Genomic DNA, 17,568 nt, shown 5'->3' on the forward strand with positions numbered 1-17,568 from the left:
ATAAAAGGACAGCGCCCGTTTTGGGTCCAGACGGTGGAGCCTCTCTTCCTCTTTCGAAGGATGCGGAGGCGGAAAGAAGGTTGGCAACGTAACAAACTGCCCGATGTGAAAGGCAGTTACCACCTTACGGAGAAAGGAAGGACGAGTCCTGAGAACAACTTTGTCCGGATGGACAGAAAGAAAAGGAGGCTTAGAAGAGAGAGCCTGGAGCTCACTCCCCCTTCTAGCAGAGGTGATGGCTACCAGGAAAGCAGAATTAAGCGTCAAGAGACGAAGGGGACAATTATGAAGTGGCTCAAAGGGAGCGCACATCAGAAACGTCAAGACCAGATTCAAATCCCACTGAGGCATTACAAAAGGGACAGGAGGAAACATGTGAGTAATGCCCTTAAAGAAGCGAGAAACAGGGGATTTGAAAAGAGAAGGCTGATCAGGAAGCCGTAAGAAAGCAGAAATAGCAGAGAGATAACCTTTTAGGGTGCCCAGAGCAGAGCCCTGCTGGGACAAAGAAAGAAGAAAGAGGAGACCCTCAGAAAGAGGGGCGGAAAGGGGATCCACAGCCTTTGCTGTGCACCATGCCACAAATTTGTTCCACCTGCAGGCGTATACCGATTTTGTGGAGGGACGCCTGGCTACCAGAATCACATCCCAGACTTCAGGAGGCAAGTCAAATGGCATCAACTGTCGCCGCTCAATCTCCACGCATGGAGGTGGAGACTGGACAGGTTCGGGTGGAGGACCGTCCCCTGCTGCTGCGACAGAAGGTCCTCCCGAAGAGGCAGTCGTATCGGGGGTCGATTGACAGACTGAGAAGCTCGGGATACCAGTAGCTTCATGTCCAATTCGGAGCCACTAAGATGACTTGGGCCCGGTCGCGCCTGATCTTCTTCAGCACTCTGGGCAGAAGTGGTATAGGCGGAAAGGCGTACAACAGACCGCAACTTCACTCACGACGAAATGCGTCCCCGAGCAAGTGCCGCCTTGAAAACTCCAACACGCAGAACTGCTGACATTGCGCGTTCTCTTCAGTGGCGAACAGATCTAACCAAGGCTCTCCCCACTGCCGAAAGAGGCCTTGCGCCACGTCCGAGTTTAGACGCCATTCGTGATCCATCATGCACCGGCGGCTGAGTTAGTCTGCTCTGGCGTTCAGAGAGCCCGCCAGATGTTGAACCATCAGGGTGATGCCCTGATGTTCCAGCCATGTCCAGAGGCGCAGAGCCTCCTGACAAAGGGTCCACGACCCCACCCCGCACTGTTTGTTGCAATACCACATGGCGGTGGTGTTGTCCGTGAACACCTGCACCACACTTCACTGGACAGAGGGAAGGAATGCCTTCAGTGCAAGTCGGATTGCCCTCAGCTCCAGAAGGTTGATATGGAGCCGGGACTCCGCCGGAGACCAGAGGCCTCTGATCTCCGCCTTTCCCATGTGGCCCCCCCCATCCCAGGAGGGACGCATCAGTCACCACTACGTGCTCCGGTTGGGGGAGGGAGAGGGATCTGCCACCAATCCAATCGCGGTCCGTAAGCCACCACTGCAACTGCCGTGCAGTTCCCTCCGAGATCAGGATGTGGTCGGACAGGTTGCCTCGATGCTGGGCCCACTGAAACTTCAGGTCCCACTGCAGAGCCCGCATTCGCCCTCTGGCATGATGCACCAACAGGATGCAGGAGGCAATCAGACCCAGAAGCCGCAGCACCAACCTGACCGAAACCCGGGATAGAGGCCGAAAGATGGGAATCAGAGCCTGAATATCCCAGACCCGCTGTTCTGGAGGATATGCCCGGAACTGCGCAGAGTCCAGAACCGCTCCGATAAAGAGGAGCTTCTAGGAGGGACTCGGATACGACTTTGGCACATTGATGGAGAACCCCAGCAAATGCAGGAGGTCAGCCGTAGTCTGGAGGTGGGAGACGACTGCCTGGGGCGAGCCCACCTTCAACAACCAGTCATCGCGATAGGGGAAAACTGGAACCCCCAATATGCGCAGATGAGCTGCGACCACCGCCATCACTTTCGTGAACACCCGAGGGGCACTGGTGAGGCCGAAGGGGAGCACGGTAAAGTGAAAATGCTCCTGGCCCATCGTTAACCGCAGGTAACGCCGGTGGGTCGGCAGGATGGGGGGGATGTGGAAATAAGCGTCCTGCAAGTCCAACGATACCATCCAGTCTCCAGGGTCTAGGGCAGCCAGAACCTGAGCTAAGGTGAGCATCTTGAACTTCTCCTTGCGGAGGAAGGCGTTGATGCTCCTGAGGTCCAAGATAGGGCGTAGGCCCCCTTTGCCCTTCTTGGGAACCAGAAAGTAGTGGGAATAACAACCGCGACCTACTTCTGGACCAGGAACGCGCTCGATGGCCCCCTTGGCCAAGAGGGCCGCAACTTCCTCCTGTAGAAGTTTCAAGTGATCCTCCGACATGCGGTGGTACTGCGGTGGCATGGCTGGAGGGGTCGCCTCGAAGGGGAGGGAGTAGCCCCTTCGGACGATTTGCAGCACCCACCTGTCCAATGTGATGGAACGCCAGTGGAGCAGGTGATGGCGAACTCTGCCTCCCACTGGCGTGGAATGGGCCTGAAAGCACAGACTAGGAGGGCTTTGAGGCGGATGCTGCCGGGGTAGATGTGGACTGACTGGCACGTTGTCCCCCTGTACCGCCTCGGCGGAATCCACGTCCGCGACCGTGTGGAGGTTGGTTCTGCGGCCTGTGGCTAGGCTAGGCGGACGTGAGGGGGCGCCCCTTCCTTAGCCACGAAAGGGGCGAAAAGGGGAAGTTTGCGGGCGCGGGCCGAGAGGCCCAAGGACTTGGCCATAGCCCGGGAGTCCTTAAAGCGCTCCAGAGCACTATCCGCCTTGTCGCCAAAAAGGCGACTGCCACCGAAGGGCATGTCCATGAGGGTGCTCTGGACATCCCCTGAAAAACTTGTGGACCGCAGCCAGGCGTGGCGGCGGAGCATCACTATGGTCGACATCGCTCTACCCAGCAAGTCCGTAGTGTCCAGTCCACATCTGATAGTGTGCCGCGCTGCATCCCGCCCCTCGGCAAGAGCCTGGGCGAGCCGTGTCCGGGCCTCCTCCGGACACTGGGGCAGCATGTCTTCCACCGTATCCCACAGGGAGTGGGAGTAACAGTCCAAGAGACAAGCGGTGTTAACAGACCGCAGTCCCAAACTAAGGGAGGAGAACAGCTTCTTACCAAACTGCTCAAGTCTCTTGGATTCCCGATCCGGGGGAGCGGACAGGAAGGTGGTCTGGGAAGTCGAGGCCTGGATAACCAGGCTCTCGGGCGTGGGGAGCAGGGACAGAAAACTGGGGTCGCCCGGTGCAGGGCGGTGGCGCCAGGCTACGTTCCGGTCCACAGGAGGTACTGTGGAGGGCTTGGACCAGGTGCCCTTCAGAACGTCCAGTAGTGCTTCATTAAACTGTAGCAGAGGCTCCGAGGAGCTTGCCGATGGTTGAAGCACCTCGGTGAGAAGGTTAGCCCTCACAGCCACAGCAGGCAGCTCTAGCCCAAGGGCTTCGGCCGCCTTGTGCAGCACCACAGAAAAAGCAGCACCTTCTTCCGAAGCCACGGTCGGAGGAGAGATGAAGCCAGTGTCAGGGGAGGTATCAAGACCACTGGCATCCCCCAGCTCATCTGCCCAGTCCTGTGATAACTGGCCCTGCTGGGCCAGAGGGTCCTCAGACCCCTCCCAGTCATCACCGTCATCTGATTCCTGGTAGACAGATGGAATGATCGGAAGATGAAATTGCCACCCATCGGCATCAGACGCGGCTCCGATGCCGGGCCCGGACCGGGACTGAATGGGGAACAGCGTCGTCCGAAGGTGGCGCCGGAGGTGGTACCGGAGTCGGCACCGGCAGAGGGGTCGTGAGGTCGACCGGCGCCAACTGGGATCCAGGCCTCGATCCCACGGGGACCTGCGGCGTCGGGACCGAAGTCGGTGACGGCGCCGGAGCCTCGCTAGGCCTCCCAGTCGAGCCTGTGGGGCCCGAAGGTGCGCCGACGGCGGAGCCAGGCCCCTCATGGCCGAGAGGAAGGCACTGACCTCCGCCGGAGTCGCGTCGGTCCCAGGGACCGGGTATGCGCACGGACGCGACTCCTGTGGCTCCGATGGAGCCGCGCCGGGGTACCACCCAAACCCTCAGCCGAGTCGCGCAATCGGCGAGGGGAGCCCGAAGAGCGATGTCGCATCTTGGACTTCTTACTATGCTTCGACTTACCCGAAGACTTGGAACCAGACGAGTGGTGGTGATGACTGCGGCTCCGCGACCGGTCCCTCGACCGGGACCGCGAACGGCGCGGAGCCGACTGCCGGAACTCCAGTAGCTTGCAGGACCGCTCCCGCCTAGCCTTCGAAGTCAGGCCCGGCAGTCGAGGCACGACTCGGAATCGTGGTCGGCCCCAAGGCAGTAGAGGCACCGGCGGTGGTGGTCCGTAACCGACATCAGTTGGTGACAGGAGTCACAGGGTTTGAAACCAGGCATCCTACCGGCACCAGAGTAGAGTCGACAGAATAGACCAAAAGAGTCAAAAAGTTTAGTCAAAAAATGACTAAAAGGGTATGCTCTTCCCGGATCGGCGCTGTCTGGCGTGGAAAAAAGAAGAACTGACGTCAGCGCGCGAGGGCGGCGTCTAAGTACTCCGACGAAGTCATCCCGGCGCACAACGCAGACTCGAGACGACGCCTAGCGACGCGCAAGGGTATTGCTGACGAAAAATCTTTCCGGATTCAGCCTGACGCCTGGGGATATTCTAAGGTGAGGAATCTAACGTGTTTCTTTCAGATTTGCACAGATGAGCTGCGACCACCGCCATCACTTTCTTGAACACCCGAGGGGAGCTGGTAAGGCCAAAGGGGAGCATGGTAAACTGAAAGTGTTTGCGGCCTACCGTGAACCACAGGTAACGCCGGGGACCCGGCAGAACGGGGATGTGAAAATAAGCACCCTGCAAATCCATCCCGTCTCCAGGGTTGAGAGCAGACAGGACCTGAGCCAGAATCAACATCTTGAACTTCTCCTTCCGGAGAAAGCGCTTGACGTTCCTGAAATCCAAGATAGGACGCAGGCCCTTGTCCTTCTTGGGCACCAGAAAGTAGTGGGAATAACAACCATGGCCTACTTCTGGGTCAGGAACGCGCTAGATGGCTCCCCCGGCCAAGAGAGCCATAACTTCCTGTTGGAGGAGGGACAGGTGATCCTCCAACATGCAATGGACTTGAGGTGGCATGGATGGAGGGGTAGTCTCGAAGGGGAGGGAGTAGCCCCTTCAGATTATCTGTAAACCCACCTGTCCGACGTGATGTTGAGCCAGTGGGGGAGGTGATGGCGAATCCTGCCACCCACTGGCGAGTGATGGGCCTGAAAGGTCGAACTAAGAGGGTTGGGAGGCTGCTGCAGATGGGGCGCTGGTGGACTGGCCCGCCAGCTGCCCCCTGACCCACTGCGGTGGGATCCACGTCTTCGGCCACGCAAAGGTTGGACAGCTTGCGCAGGCCTGTGGGTTTGGGTGGAATGTGGCAGGGCACCCCTTCCGTAGCCACGACAGGGGCAAAATGACTGTGCCGGGCAGGAAGTGGAAGCGAGCCCCAAGGATCTGGCCATAGCCCTGGAATCCTTAAAGCGCTCAAGCGCGTTGTCTGCCTTGTCACCAAACAGACGATGGCCATCACAGAGCATGCCCAAAAGCGTTGCTTGGACATCCCCTGAAAAAAGTGGACCTCAACCAGGCGTAGCGTCTCAGTGAGACTGACGTAGAAATCATCCTGCCCAGTGAGTCGGCGGTGTCCAGCCCACACCGGATGGTGAACTTCGTTGCGTCTCTCCCTTCGGCAACAGCACGAGAGAGCACTGCCCGGGCCTCCTCCGAGCACTGTGGCAGCACCTGCGCAACCGTGTCCCACACGGAGTGGGAGTAACGGCCCAATAGGCATGTGTGCTCACTGACCGCAGCCCCAAGCCCCAGGGTGGTCCAGCTTCTTGGATTCCCTATCAGGTGGTGCGTTAGGAAATGTGCCTTTGGAAGTGGAGGCTTGGACTACCAAGCTCTCTGGGGTAGGATGGGAAGAGAGGAAAATGGGGTCACCCAGGGCTGGGCGGTGGCGTCGGGCAATCATCCTGTCCACAGGAGCCCCTGTGTTGGCTTGGACTAAGTGCCCAAAAGGATGTCCGTAAGGGCCTCATTAAATGGCAGCAGGGGCTCCAAGGCCGCTGCCGGTTGAAGCACCTCTGTCAGGAGGTTTGTCCTGACCACCATTGTAGGAAGCTCGAGGTTTAGGGCCTCGGCTGCCCTACGCAACACCACTGCGCAAGATGCACCCTCCTCTGTAGCCACGGTAGGGAGAGATAGCATTCCAAGATTTGGAGAGGTGTACAGACCACTGGCCTCACCCAACTCCTCTTCTGTCCGGTTCCTCCAACTGGTCTGCAAGAGAGTCCACAGACCCTTCCCAGTCCTCCTCACCCTCTCCTGTGAGCCACTCAGGGCGGTAGGAAACATCAGGAGAGAAAAGGGGTACAAAAGTACCGGTCGGTGCTGATCCAGACGTCAGTCCGACGCCGTATCCTCATTGAGGGGGAGGCCAGGGTCGACGTCGGCTGGGGACACAACCGGCGTTGGAGGCGGTGGGGGTATAGTCACTGGATTCGGCGCCGGAGGAGGTGTCACGAGGTTGACCAGCGCCGATCCAGATCCAGGCCTGGATACCTGGGGGCCCTGCAGTGCCAGAGCAGAAGCCGCCAACATCAAAGGCCTAGAGCTCCCAACCAAGTCCGCAGGGCCAGAGGGCGCGCCGGCAGAGTCAGGCTGCCCAAAGATAGAATGTAAGGCTTCATAAAAGCTTAGAAGCTGGGCAGGGGTCGCTCCGGGTCCTGGAAAGGGAGGGAAGGCTGGAGCTGACCCAACAGCCTCGCGGGCCGAGCCGGACGACCCCCTTCCGCATCGCATCAGCCAACGTAAGGGGAGAACGCGTAGAGAGAACGCTTCTTCGCTTTCTTCTTGAGCTTCGACTTACCCGAAGACTTCGATGATGAGTGGTGGTGGTGGCTCCGCGATCTCCCTCTCGACCGGGACCTCGAACAGAGCAGAGTGGAGTGCCGGACCTCAAGAAGCTCTAGGGACCACTGCCGCAAAAACTTCGGATTCAAGGCCCGGCAGTCAGAGCAAGAGTTCGGGTCGTGGTCGTGCTCCAGGCACCAAAAGGCACACGAGGTGCAGGTCCGTGACCAACATCAGTTTGTGACAGGAGTCACACGCCTTGAAGCCGGTCTGACGAGACATCCCCCCGTGCACCAGGAGTTGATCAACTCAAAAAAAGGTGTCGACAAAAGTCGGATAAATATGGAGTTAAAAAGTGACTTGCGGTACCCTCTCTCTCCGGATCTGTGCAGTCCGGCGTAGAAAAAGAAAGAACTGATGTTAGTGCGCGAGGGCAGCGTCTAAGTATATACTGCGACGTCATTTAAGCAACCACAACAACGAACGCCGAGTCGACCGACGCCACCAATCGATGTGCAGGCATACCGCTGAGGAAAGAATTCTCCGGAACCAGTCTGATGCCGGGGGTAACTGGGGGTAACTCGAAGGTGAGAAATTCACAACTAATTGTCTCTTTCAGATAAATAATTTCACATTTTCAAAGATACAGTGCACTTTTTCAGTTCAGCAATCTTAATCTACGGGAGGAAAACAAGAATGCAGTTTTGCAGGTAAGTACACGACCTACAAATCCAGTCTTCGGGGTCTGTGGTCAAGACCGGGCAGTGTTCAGGTTAGCACCAAGACTGCAGCACCAGCGGCACAGGGGAAGTCGGTTGCAGAGATCAAACCCGGGGTCGGGTGCCCAAGGTTAACAAATGGAGACTGGTGGTGATCGAAGATGCGCTGCTCACAGGTAAGTAAAGAGGTGTCAGGGGTCGATCTCCTGGGGTAAAGGTAAGCATGGCCTTGGTGACGGGTCCCTAGGGGACCATCTTCAGTCCCAATGCCCAAGGTACCAGGGTACCATTTACTAGGGACTTGAAGGGGATATCTGAAGTTGTGCCAATCATGGTACAATTTTAGGGAAGGATCTCTTGCACATGTGAACTGGTTGGCAGGGACTCTGCAATTTCAATCAAAACCACATCGTGGTCCAGGCAAAAAGTGGGGGGCTAACCAATTGTCTCTGTGTCAAAAACAAGAAACAGCTTTGCTCACTAAACCCTTTTTATATTCCTATTTTTATCAGTAAGTCATGGAGGAAAAAAATGACCTCTGACAGTTTCATTATCAGAGAAAGCAGTGCAAGGCAGCTGGCTCCCCAGTTCATTTGGACGGCCTTTTGAAGTACATCAGATCTTGCTAGAAAACACAGCTCATGTTTTGCTGGCTCCATCAGGGAGGACACCAAGTTGTTAATTTTAATAAAGAAAGCAATAAAAGGGTGCTTGATGTAAAAGTTTAAGTAGCCTTGAGAGGACTGTAGAGCGTTTTTCTGAGGCAAAATGTGCTCAAATGTCCCCCACATAGTCAGAGTATATTCAGTGTTTAAGAATAGTAACGAAGGTCACCCTATGGAGAACTGCTATTTACACAGTATAGCCAGTAAGCATTAAGAATGAAGAGCTGAACTATACTAAATGTTTTCATTTTCTTTGATGCCATAAATAGACCGTTATTAGAGGATACCATGTATTTTATAATTTTAAGAGTTTAAAAATAAACCGAGTCAAATTAATAGTTGTGGCACAGAACTGCATACAATGAATACAAACAGTGGGTAAATCAACTTCAACAGTCAGCTCTACTGCCTCTATGTGCTTGGGATTTAGCATCCATGAAAAGAGGACAATGGGAAACCAAAGGAGTTTCCCCTCAGGCCCAACAAATAAATCTTCTTTGATCCCATGGAACAAACGTTGAACTCTACCTTAGGCTTTCAGCATATCCATCACCACCTCTAGCTGGGGCTTACCTGCTGGATGGGGCTCTGAGCTTGGAAGAGGATGCGCCGGCCCAGCAGCTCAGCAAAGATGCATCCAACAGACCATATATCGATGGAGCTTGTGTAGTGGCGGCTACCCATCAAGATCTCAGGAGCACGGTAGTACTGCGTAACCACCTCCTGTGTCATATGCTGAGACTCGTCTGGCTCCTCCACTCTAGCCAAGCCAAAGTCACAGATCTGGGGAAGGAATAGACAAGATGACAGCCTCCATCTTATATGCCATGGTTCTCTTCCTTGGACTTTACAAGGATCTGACATTTGGTAGGTAAGTTACGATTTGGAGTAGAAGCAGAAAAAGAAAAAGAAAGCACAAAATAGAGAGAGAGTGGCAGGAAAATAGTATAGTGGGAAAAGGATAAGAAAGAGAAAAGGCCAAAGAGTAGTACAATGGGACTTTAAGAGGCTCATTTACACAGCATGTGAAGTTTATCGACAGACCATATTGATTATGAATAAAACAACTGTGACACATTTAAGTCACTTAGAAGTGCAGGAGGGAAAGGGGAAGGTAGGAAACATGATGTTAAGGTTCTTGAATAATGTGCATGCAACTCAATGAGCGTAAAAAAGAAAAGTAGACAATGGACAAGATCAGATTTAGAAGAGTGACGGGAAAGAGGACGCTATCGGAAAGTAAATAAGGGGAACATGAAATTATGCCCTGTTGGTTGTTTGTACAGTATTTATGCTCCTCTAAGACCTTTTTGGAGGTGCAGGGGAAAAGGGGAAATGTAGGTAACATGATGTTATGTTAGTTTTTTTGAATATCACATGCAAAGGACAGGCTCCAAATAAATATATCTCCATGAAGTAGTCTCATTTGGAAATTGTAGCAAATGTTTTCTATTATCTGCCCCAGTAAGGGGGTTGCTGAAAATGCACAAGATGACTGCTTTTTAAGTCTCCCTGCAAAGAAATGAGTGGTGTGTGAACATACAGCGTGACTTTTTAAGTCATTGCCCTTCATATTAAGGTACTGACTTGAGTTAAAATGAAAACTGTTCAGCCGGTGGCACTCGCTGTAATGTTGGGCGGCAAAAAGTCTTTCTCAGAGTAATCTAGTCAAGGGGGTGAAACACCTGAAGAGGGTCTAAGTTTATGACCCTCCTTTTGATAAAACTTAACTGCAACAATGAATGAAAATAAACACTTAATTTCACTTCTCCTATCCTCAAATGTGTCATAGCTCTTTGGCAACATGTCTCTCTGAATAACTGTTTCGAGGAGAGTCTGCTACTTTTTTAGTACAACCTTTTGACTTTGTATATGAAAGATACCTTTCTCACAGCTAATTATTACTACTCTTCAAGTTTTGTGCTGGGGAAAATATTAGGCTGTTTCGATTACATACAAAAAGGGAGCCATTTTATTAGTGCAAGCTTAGCATTTCTTTGAATATTACTGCCTTGTCTACAATACTATTGATATATTAACATGGACTCTCTCTTAGAGAAGCTAAACCCTCTCAAGCAAAGTCAAACAAAAGGAAACAAGCAACTTCACTACCAACCATTAAAACCAAAACAGTATCAAAAGGTTTTACACAGCAAAATCTTGGAGGCAAGATATGCAATACAAGCTTAGACTGACAGTTTGCACAGTAAACATTCAAATAGATCTGAAAGAGTTTCTGCTAGTTAAATTAAAATCAGACAATAGAGCCATGGTAAGGTAAATTTTCTTCCAAGTTAACCAAGATCCTTGCAATGGAAAAGATTCTTCATGATCTTGAAAACAGAAAATATAACTTGGGTAAATTTACTCTGTTGTATTATGTGTATTTGTAGAGCAATCAATCACCGGGGTAACCTGGAGCTCTAGCAGGAGCAGCATGGTCAGGCCTAGGTTGTTGGAGCTTATTCAAAGAGAAATTTCTTCAGACTCTTGTAGAATTTAGAAACCGAAGTGTCGGGTCATTCCAGGCTTTAGGCGCGACTTAAGAAAAAGCCCGCCTGGCCACTGGCTCTGAATCTGCGTATGCATGGGGTATGTGCCAGTGGAAGTTCAGCTCAGCAGAGGTATCCGGTGGGTTTCTGGAAAATGATGCAGTTGGTGAGTTAGCCTGGGCACGTGTTGTGTAAGGAGTTTGAAAAGAGCTTGTTTGTGTATGGCCAGCCAGTGGGAGCCCTCTGAAGTATGGGGCGATGTGCGTGTGTCATGGAATGTTAAATGCTGGATGCTGAGTTTTCTATGGTTAGAAGATGTCTGGTCAGTAGTGTGCCAATTTCAGCATATTAGAGGGTAGTCCCGTTTCCTAGTGATCACGGTTGTGGTGACAGTTCTGCGTGCGTTAGTGAGGAGCCACTTGAAGATATTCAGCATCATAAGGGTGTGGAGCAGGAGGCAGTGACTTAGTTGACTTGGGCAGTCATGTTGAGTTGATTATCTATGACAATGACAAGGTTCTTTGCATGGGCAATGAGGTAGAGGCGGGGAAGAGTCCCGCTGGCCAAAAGGTTAAGTCCCAGAGTAATGATTTTCTGCTTAAGGCCACAACTTTGGTCGATCAGTAATAAATTTGAGACAGTTAGTTTTACTCCAGTCAGCGACATCGGTGTGGGAGGCAGCGAAGCTGGTCCTGTGGTTAGGCGTTTTATTCGAGAGGGAGAGTATTAGCTGTGTGTAATCGGCATGAGAATGGAAGTTGATTCAGTGTGTGCTGATGAAGAGCAGGGCCATGTAGGTATTGAAGAGGGTCTGGCTGAGAGATTATTATTGCGGTACTAAACAGATGAGATTGCGGTCCTCCAAGGTAGACGAGGCCAGGCTGACAGCCCTACAGGAACAGCGGAGTGCAGGTCCTTGGATGCCAGTTTAATGGAACCATGTGAAGAGAAGGAGGTGGAATTCCTTGTTGAATGCCATTAAGAGATCCAGTGGGATAGGGCTGTGGTTTCCAGTCTATCCATGATCATCCAGATGTCGTCTGTAGAAGCGATGAGGGCCGTTTCCATGCTGTGGTTAGGTTTGAACTCAGATAGGATGGTGTTAAGATTATTTATGTGGAAGTGGTTGACTAGGCACTATTGATCACCTTCTCGAAGACTTTGCCAAAGTAGCAGGGAGATGGGACTATAGTTCGCTAGTGTTGTCAGGTCCGTCAAGGTCTCTCCCCCCCCCCCTCCTTTTTTTCTTTTAAGAAAGGGTGAGGGGTGGGGAATTTGGGGAAGTACAGTGGCGCGTTTGCAGGCTTCAGGGTAGGCAGTATTTTTGATGGAGGAATTCAGGATGGAGAGGAGCGCTGAGCAGATGGGCTGGAGTTCTTTGATGAAAGGTGTGGGGTTGGCAAGGGTTCAAAGGGGTCTCGGAATAGATGGACTGCTTGAGGGAGATTGTGTTCTTCTATGGTGATGGCTGGCAAGGTTGTCAGTGTCGTTCTGGTTGTCAAGCTAAGGAATCATGTTACAAGGTCGGCGTGGCCCAGCTGGGAGGTCGAAGTGGTCGATATGCTGCCAATCGTGCGTTAGAAAAGATGGGCAATTTGGTGCAGAGGTCCTGTGAGGGGGTGATGCTGGTGGAGCTCGCTACATTGAGTTGAAATCTTTCAAGATGGCAAAGACTTGTGCTGCTATTGGCGACTGCATCAATGCGATCTTCGAGTATGGAGTGTATAGTGGCTCAGGTTTGCCAGTGGCAACGTTTGAGGGATATGATATAATGTCTATGTTGAATAATATGTACTAGCTATTGATCGCTGGTTCCTTTTCCCTACAGATCCAGAGTAAAACCTAATTCATACCCCAACTGGAATGCTATGATCGGACACATATCCACAGCCCTGTGGTGGAAGAAGCTGAGCTTTTGGGGTTCTAGTCTCTGCTCCGACTGATGTTCCCATGACATACTTTCCTGCTAACTAATGAATTATGGGATTACCTGATACCACACTGCTGCTTAGCTTTGGGCATGTGATATTCTTCTGCCCGGTTGCAGTCTCTGTTTCAGGATGCACAAAACTCTTATGTCCTTCTTTGTGTGTTAAAGTCAGGCATCAACACTGGGTTCAAAAGCGGTATCCCCCACCAAAATGCAAGCCAATGCTATGGCTTTAGACCTCTGGATCAAAACCTTAATACTGATCCTGTTATGATCTGCCTCCTCGCTGCACAGACAGTGCATAATGTTGACTTAATGCAGATATTAGTGATGGGATTGCTCACTTGAATGGTGGGAGATCTTTTTTATATTGTTTTGCACAATGAGGTAATCGGCCTTCAAAATCTTTCCACAGCTGGTAACAAGATCTATAAAGTAGCATTGTGCAAATTGTAACTCACCACTGCACAGTTGCAGCTCCCTTTAGTCTATTTTGTTCCCAACTACGTTCACCACCATCTTCTTGTCAGATCGTGGACCTGTTCTTTAAGTAAGGGTCACAGCCCAATTTCTGGGAAGTGGTAAACACAAGTCAATCAGCTACTGCGTTGGAATAAACAGATTTGGTGAGGCTGGCCTTAACTTTTGCTGCAATCTACATGTTACAGATTTAGCAGCAAGAGTCTTGAAAGGAAAGCATTACTTTGTAAGGATCTGTTTGCAGCATGTAGTGCTACAGATTCACATGCTCTGAATAACCCTGCCATCCAGTGTTCCGAGCAAAACACCGAGCATCCGAATGCTTGCAACTTGTTTTTGTTTGAAGAAGTCTTTCGAGTTACAGGTACAGGTACAGGGACTCCAACCTTCGATGGAAATGCACATGGGACAAAGCTCCACTGTTAAATTGTTTTCAGGTCAAAGGGTGAGAGTAGTGATGGAGCAGTATAGGATATTTTGAGAACCATGCATGAAGTATATAAAGAAAAAATAATCTGTAGCAACCAATGGCTCCCAGAGAGGCAAGTGTGAACCTAGAGCACTACTTCCTATGAACAGATGCTTACAGTGTAAGTAACATTCTATTAGTAGCTTGTGGGGCTGTAGCAACTCATGCTTTGCACAGACTGTAAATTAGTGCTCCCGTAAGCGGTGGGCAGCCAGTGGATGGTGCAGATGCTTAAAACAGAGCTCCTAGAACAGTTTGACCATTCTGGTGTGCTAGAACATCCACACAGTAATGTTTTTTGAATGTGTGTGGAGTGGACCATATAGCAGATTTGCAAATGTCAGCTTCAGGAATGTTACCCAAGAAGGCCAACATGGCTTCTTTCATATAGGAAGAATGTGATCCGGACCCAGCAGGCAACGTTTTCTTAGCTTTGAGTTACAATGGGTAGAATGTGGTCTCGGCCAGCAAGAGTGGATGCACTTGACAATCTACCTGGCTATACCAGCTTTCGCAAAAGTGACATTTGAGGTTTAGCAAAACAGTTGTTGAGCTTTGCGGAAAGTTTTGGTTCAGTCAATGTAGTACGTAAGGGTGCTTTCGACAAAGAGTGTGGAGTGCCATTTCGGCTACAGAGTCTGGTTGAGGGAACAAGACAGGGAGCTCAATAGTTTGGTTTAAGTGGAAGAGAGATAAGAGTTTGGGGAGGAATTTGGGGTTGGTTTATAAGGACAACTTTTGGTATGACCTCAAAGAAAGGCTCTTTTCAAGGGATGGTGTGTAGCTGGGTAACAGTTCTTAAAGATGTGATGGCGACAAGTAAAACAACCTTTCAAGAAAGAACCTGTAATGGGCATGAGTGTAAAGCAGTGCTTCCCAAACCTTTTAGAACCATGACTTAAAGTTTTTAACCCACAAACCTTCACAACCCACCTAGCTTCAATGGGCATGAGGCATGGGAAATTTATGAACGCAATAGTAGACATTTTCAAAATGCTGTGAATTACTAAAATAATAATCTTTTAAAAAAATTGCGTTCCTCTGGAACAGCAATTGTGAGTAACTTTCACGACCTTGACCACACCGTTTGATAAGGCTTTATCTGACTTTTGCAAAGATATTAATCTGCACATAAAGGTGGCAGATGGTGAACTGCACTGGAGCTTGAACACTTTTCAGAGTGGGGTGCTGGCCTGTGATATCTGCTCACTAAAATCACAAGGCGTATGAAAAATCTTGGTGTTGATACCAGTAATTTTAGCAAATTTGAAAAACACTTCTGCAGCAGAGTACAGGGTAGGACCTTCTGTCCATTTGTGTGTTAAAACAAGGTCCAGTGGTGCATGCATGCATGCATATCTATCTGTCTATCTATCTATATTGATTCACTGGGGAAAAAAAAACTAAGGTTACCATAACATAGTTAGGTGAATGTCAGTGATAATGTTTTGAACTAAAAAGAAATTCACCAGGTAAAGTTAGCAGTGCTAACTATAACTTGCGTCCCTGACATGGACTGCTTATGACCTCACATTGGACATCCCTCACGTGTTCTATGAAATAGACATCACTAATGACATCTCAAATGACATCATTGATATCACTGATGACATCATCCAACGAGTGCAAGAGTTGTTTTACAGTTTACATAGTGGTGGGTACGTATGTAGTGGGTATTACATTTTCTAAGCAGCCTTGAGTTATTAGACAGAATAGTGTCAGCATAATAATTTATACTTAGACAGAAGAGTGCATGCACCAGGTACTACCCTATGTAAACTTGCTTGTTTTGCTTCGGAAGAGGGGCCACAGTATTAAGGGTGCAGGTAAAATGATCATTTCAACCTTCAGATTATGGCTATTTTTTAGCAAATAGTGTTTTATTTGAGAACTGTTGCATAGAACGCACACACTGTTCTTAGTAAATTATTTTGAATATTCTGTGGTGCATTTCTCATGAGAGTTTCATTGTTTGCAAACAGCGAGATAGACAATGAATTCTCTACATTAACACGGTTTACAGTACGGTGGCATTGCCCTCCCCAATATTAAAATATATTATTGGGCTTCTCAATTAGTTGTCATAAATCATTGGTTACACGTACCCCAGGATGGCCCAGCATATCACATGGACAGACACCTCCTGGGAACTGCGGGAGTTATGGTAACACTATACAATAGAGTCAGGAGAAACAACCTCACAGGTCCAACGGCACACACGATCCAAATCTGGTTCGAGGCACAACGAGCGCTGGGCTGGGAGGGAGTAATAACGCAGGTCATGCCATTATGAGACACAAACTGATTCGGCACACTACGCAACACCAAAGGCGCACTAGGCACACTCTTCCACACCCTCGGGCTCTGTCCAGAAATTGAGAGTTATTGGAGGGCGGTAATGCGCACACTCTCACAGGTTACGATGATCAGGATTCTCCCAGAACCGAAAAGATGCTTTCTTAATATAAGGGGAGCCCACGGATCTCAACAATACAGCTCAGGACTGGGTAGCACTAGGCATGATACTAGCGAATCAAAATATTGCGCGACACCGGGGATCCCGACAGACTCCTACCCTTCACCAGTGGTGTAAAGACATGGACAATGCAATGGTAGTGGGGAAATCAGTCTACATACACAGAGGGTGTCCCAAAAAATGGACACAGGTGTGGGGCGGATAAAATACATACAGAGGCAATATATGTGAACCTCCGCATGAGGAATCTGAATCGGATGCAAGTGAATGACTGGAACGCAATGTTTAAAAGAAGGACTACGAGACACTAAGCTTGTTGATTGCCTACTACCAATCATCCGCACTGAGCATTTCTAACGGTTGAATGTATGCCAGTAAACTATTGTATAACTGCCATATCACTCTGCATGTACCGTCAAGTCCTATTGGATTATGTATAATTGTTACATCACTTAAAATGCCAATAAAATATTTAAAAAAAAATACTGTTTACAGTACTCAGTTCTCTACCCAGATCAATTTCTTAATGTAGGTCCGGTGTGTGTCAGGGGTTTAATACAGATAAAAGTTGTCCGTAATAGGGCATTCATTTTTGAATTGGCATTCACTATTTTGGCTTTCTCCGAACAGTTGTATACAGATTGAACACCGTACTCAATAAGGGTTTCCCATACATCTGTGGTGGATTGTTAGTGTGAACTATGCTACCTGTAAAGTGTATGCTATAGGGGCAATGTCGCACATAATTCTTGTTTTCAAAACACCTAAGGGAGTTGTTTCAGTATTTGTAGTAATGAGGCCTGATCTTCTCCAGAGTTGTTTTGTACTTACTGTCAGACCACAGATGCCATTGTAATTTCTATAAGGGATTCGTTGAGTGAATGTCTGCATCTGTCTGTCAGTTGGTGTCTAAGTGGCTATATGGGTGTGTGAGTGGGTACATGAGTTTCTGTATGGGTGAGTGATTGGTGGGCTGAGTACCTTTATAGGTGTCTGTGGGTGGGTGGAACTGCGTGTGACTGTATGGGTTAGTCAGTGTGTGAGGGGGGCTGTATGGGTGTGTCTTTCTGGAAGGGAGTGCATGTGCCAGTGGTATATTGGTGAGTAAGTGGGTATGTGAAAGGCAGTATAGGTGAGTGATGGGGTATGTGAGTGACTTCGGTGAGTGAATGGGAGTGTTTGCTTGGGTAAGCATACTTGTGTCAGTGACTGTATAGGTGAGTGAGTATGTGTTACTATCTGTAGGAGTGAGTGTGTGTAACTAAGGGTAAGTGGCTGGGTGATTATATGAGTGAGTCGCTCTATGGGTGACTGACCCTGTGTGTGAGGGGACTG

The 17,568-nt window shown here is 49.8% G+C and overlaps 1 protein-coding gene across 1 annotated transcript in view; it reads right to left on the reverse strand.

The window, feature by feature from the left end:
• Positions 1 to 17,568, reverse strand: part of LOC146811781 (serine/threonine-protein kinase NLK2-like) — a 312,019-nt gene that overhangs the window by 152,709 nt on the left and 141,742 nt on the right. Inside the window, exon 6 of the mRNA XM_085618770.1 lies at positions 8,960 to 9,169. Within this exon, the coding sequence (XP_085474896.1) occupies positions 8,960 to 9,169 (210 nt within the window). The remainder of the gene's footprint in view (positions 1 to 8,959; positions 9,170 to 17,568) is intronic.

Source organism: Triturus cristatus, chromosome 7 (assembly GCF_964204655.1).
Source record: "Triturus cristatus chromosome 7, aTriCri1.1, whole genome shotgun sequence".
In the NCBI taxonomy this organism is placed as follows: Eukaryota; Metazoa; Chordata; class Amphibia; order Caudata; family Salamandridae; genus Triturus; species Triturus cristatus.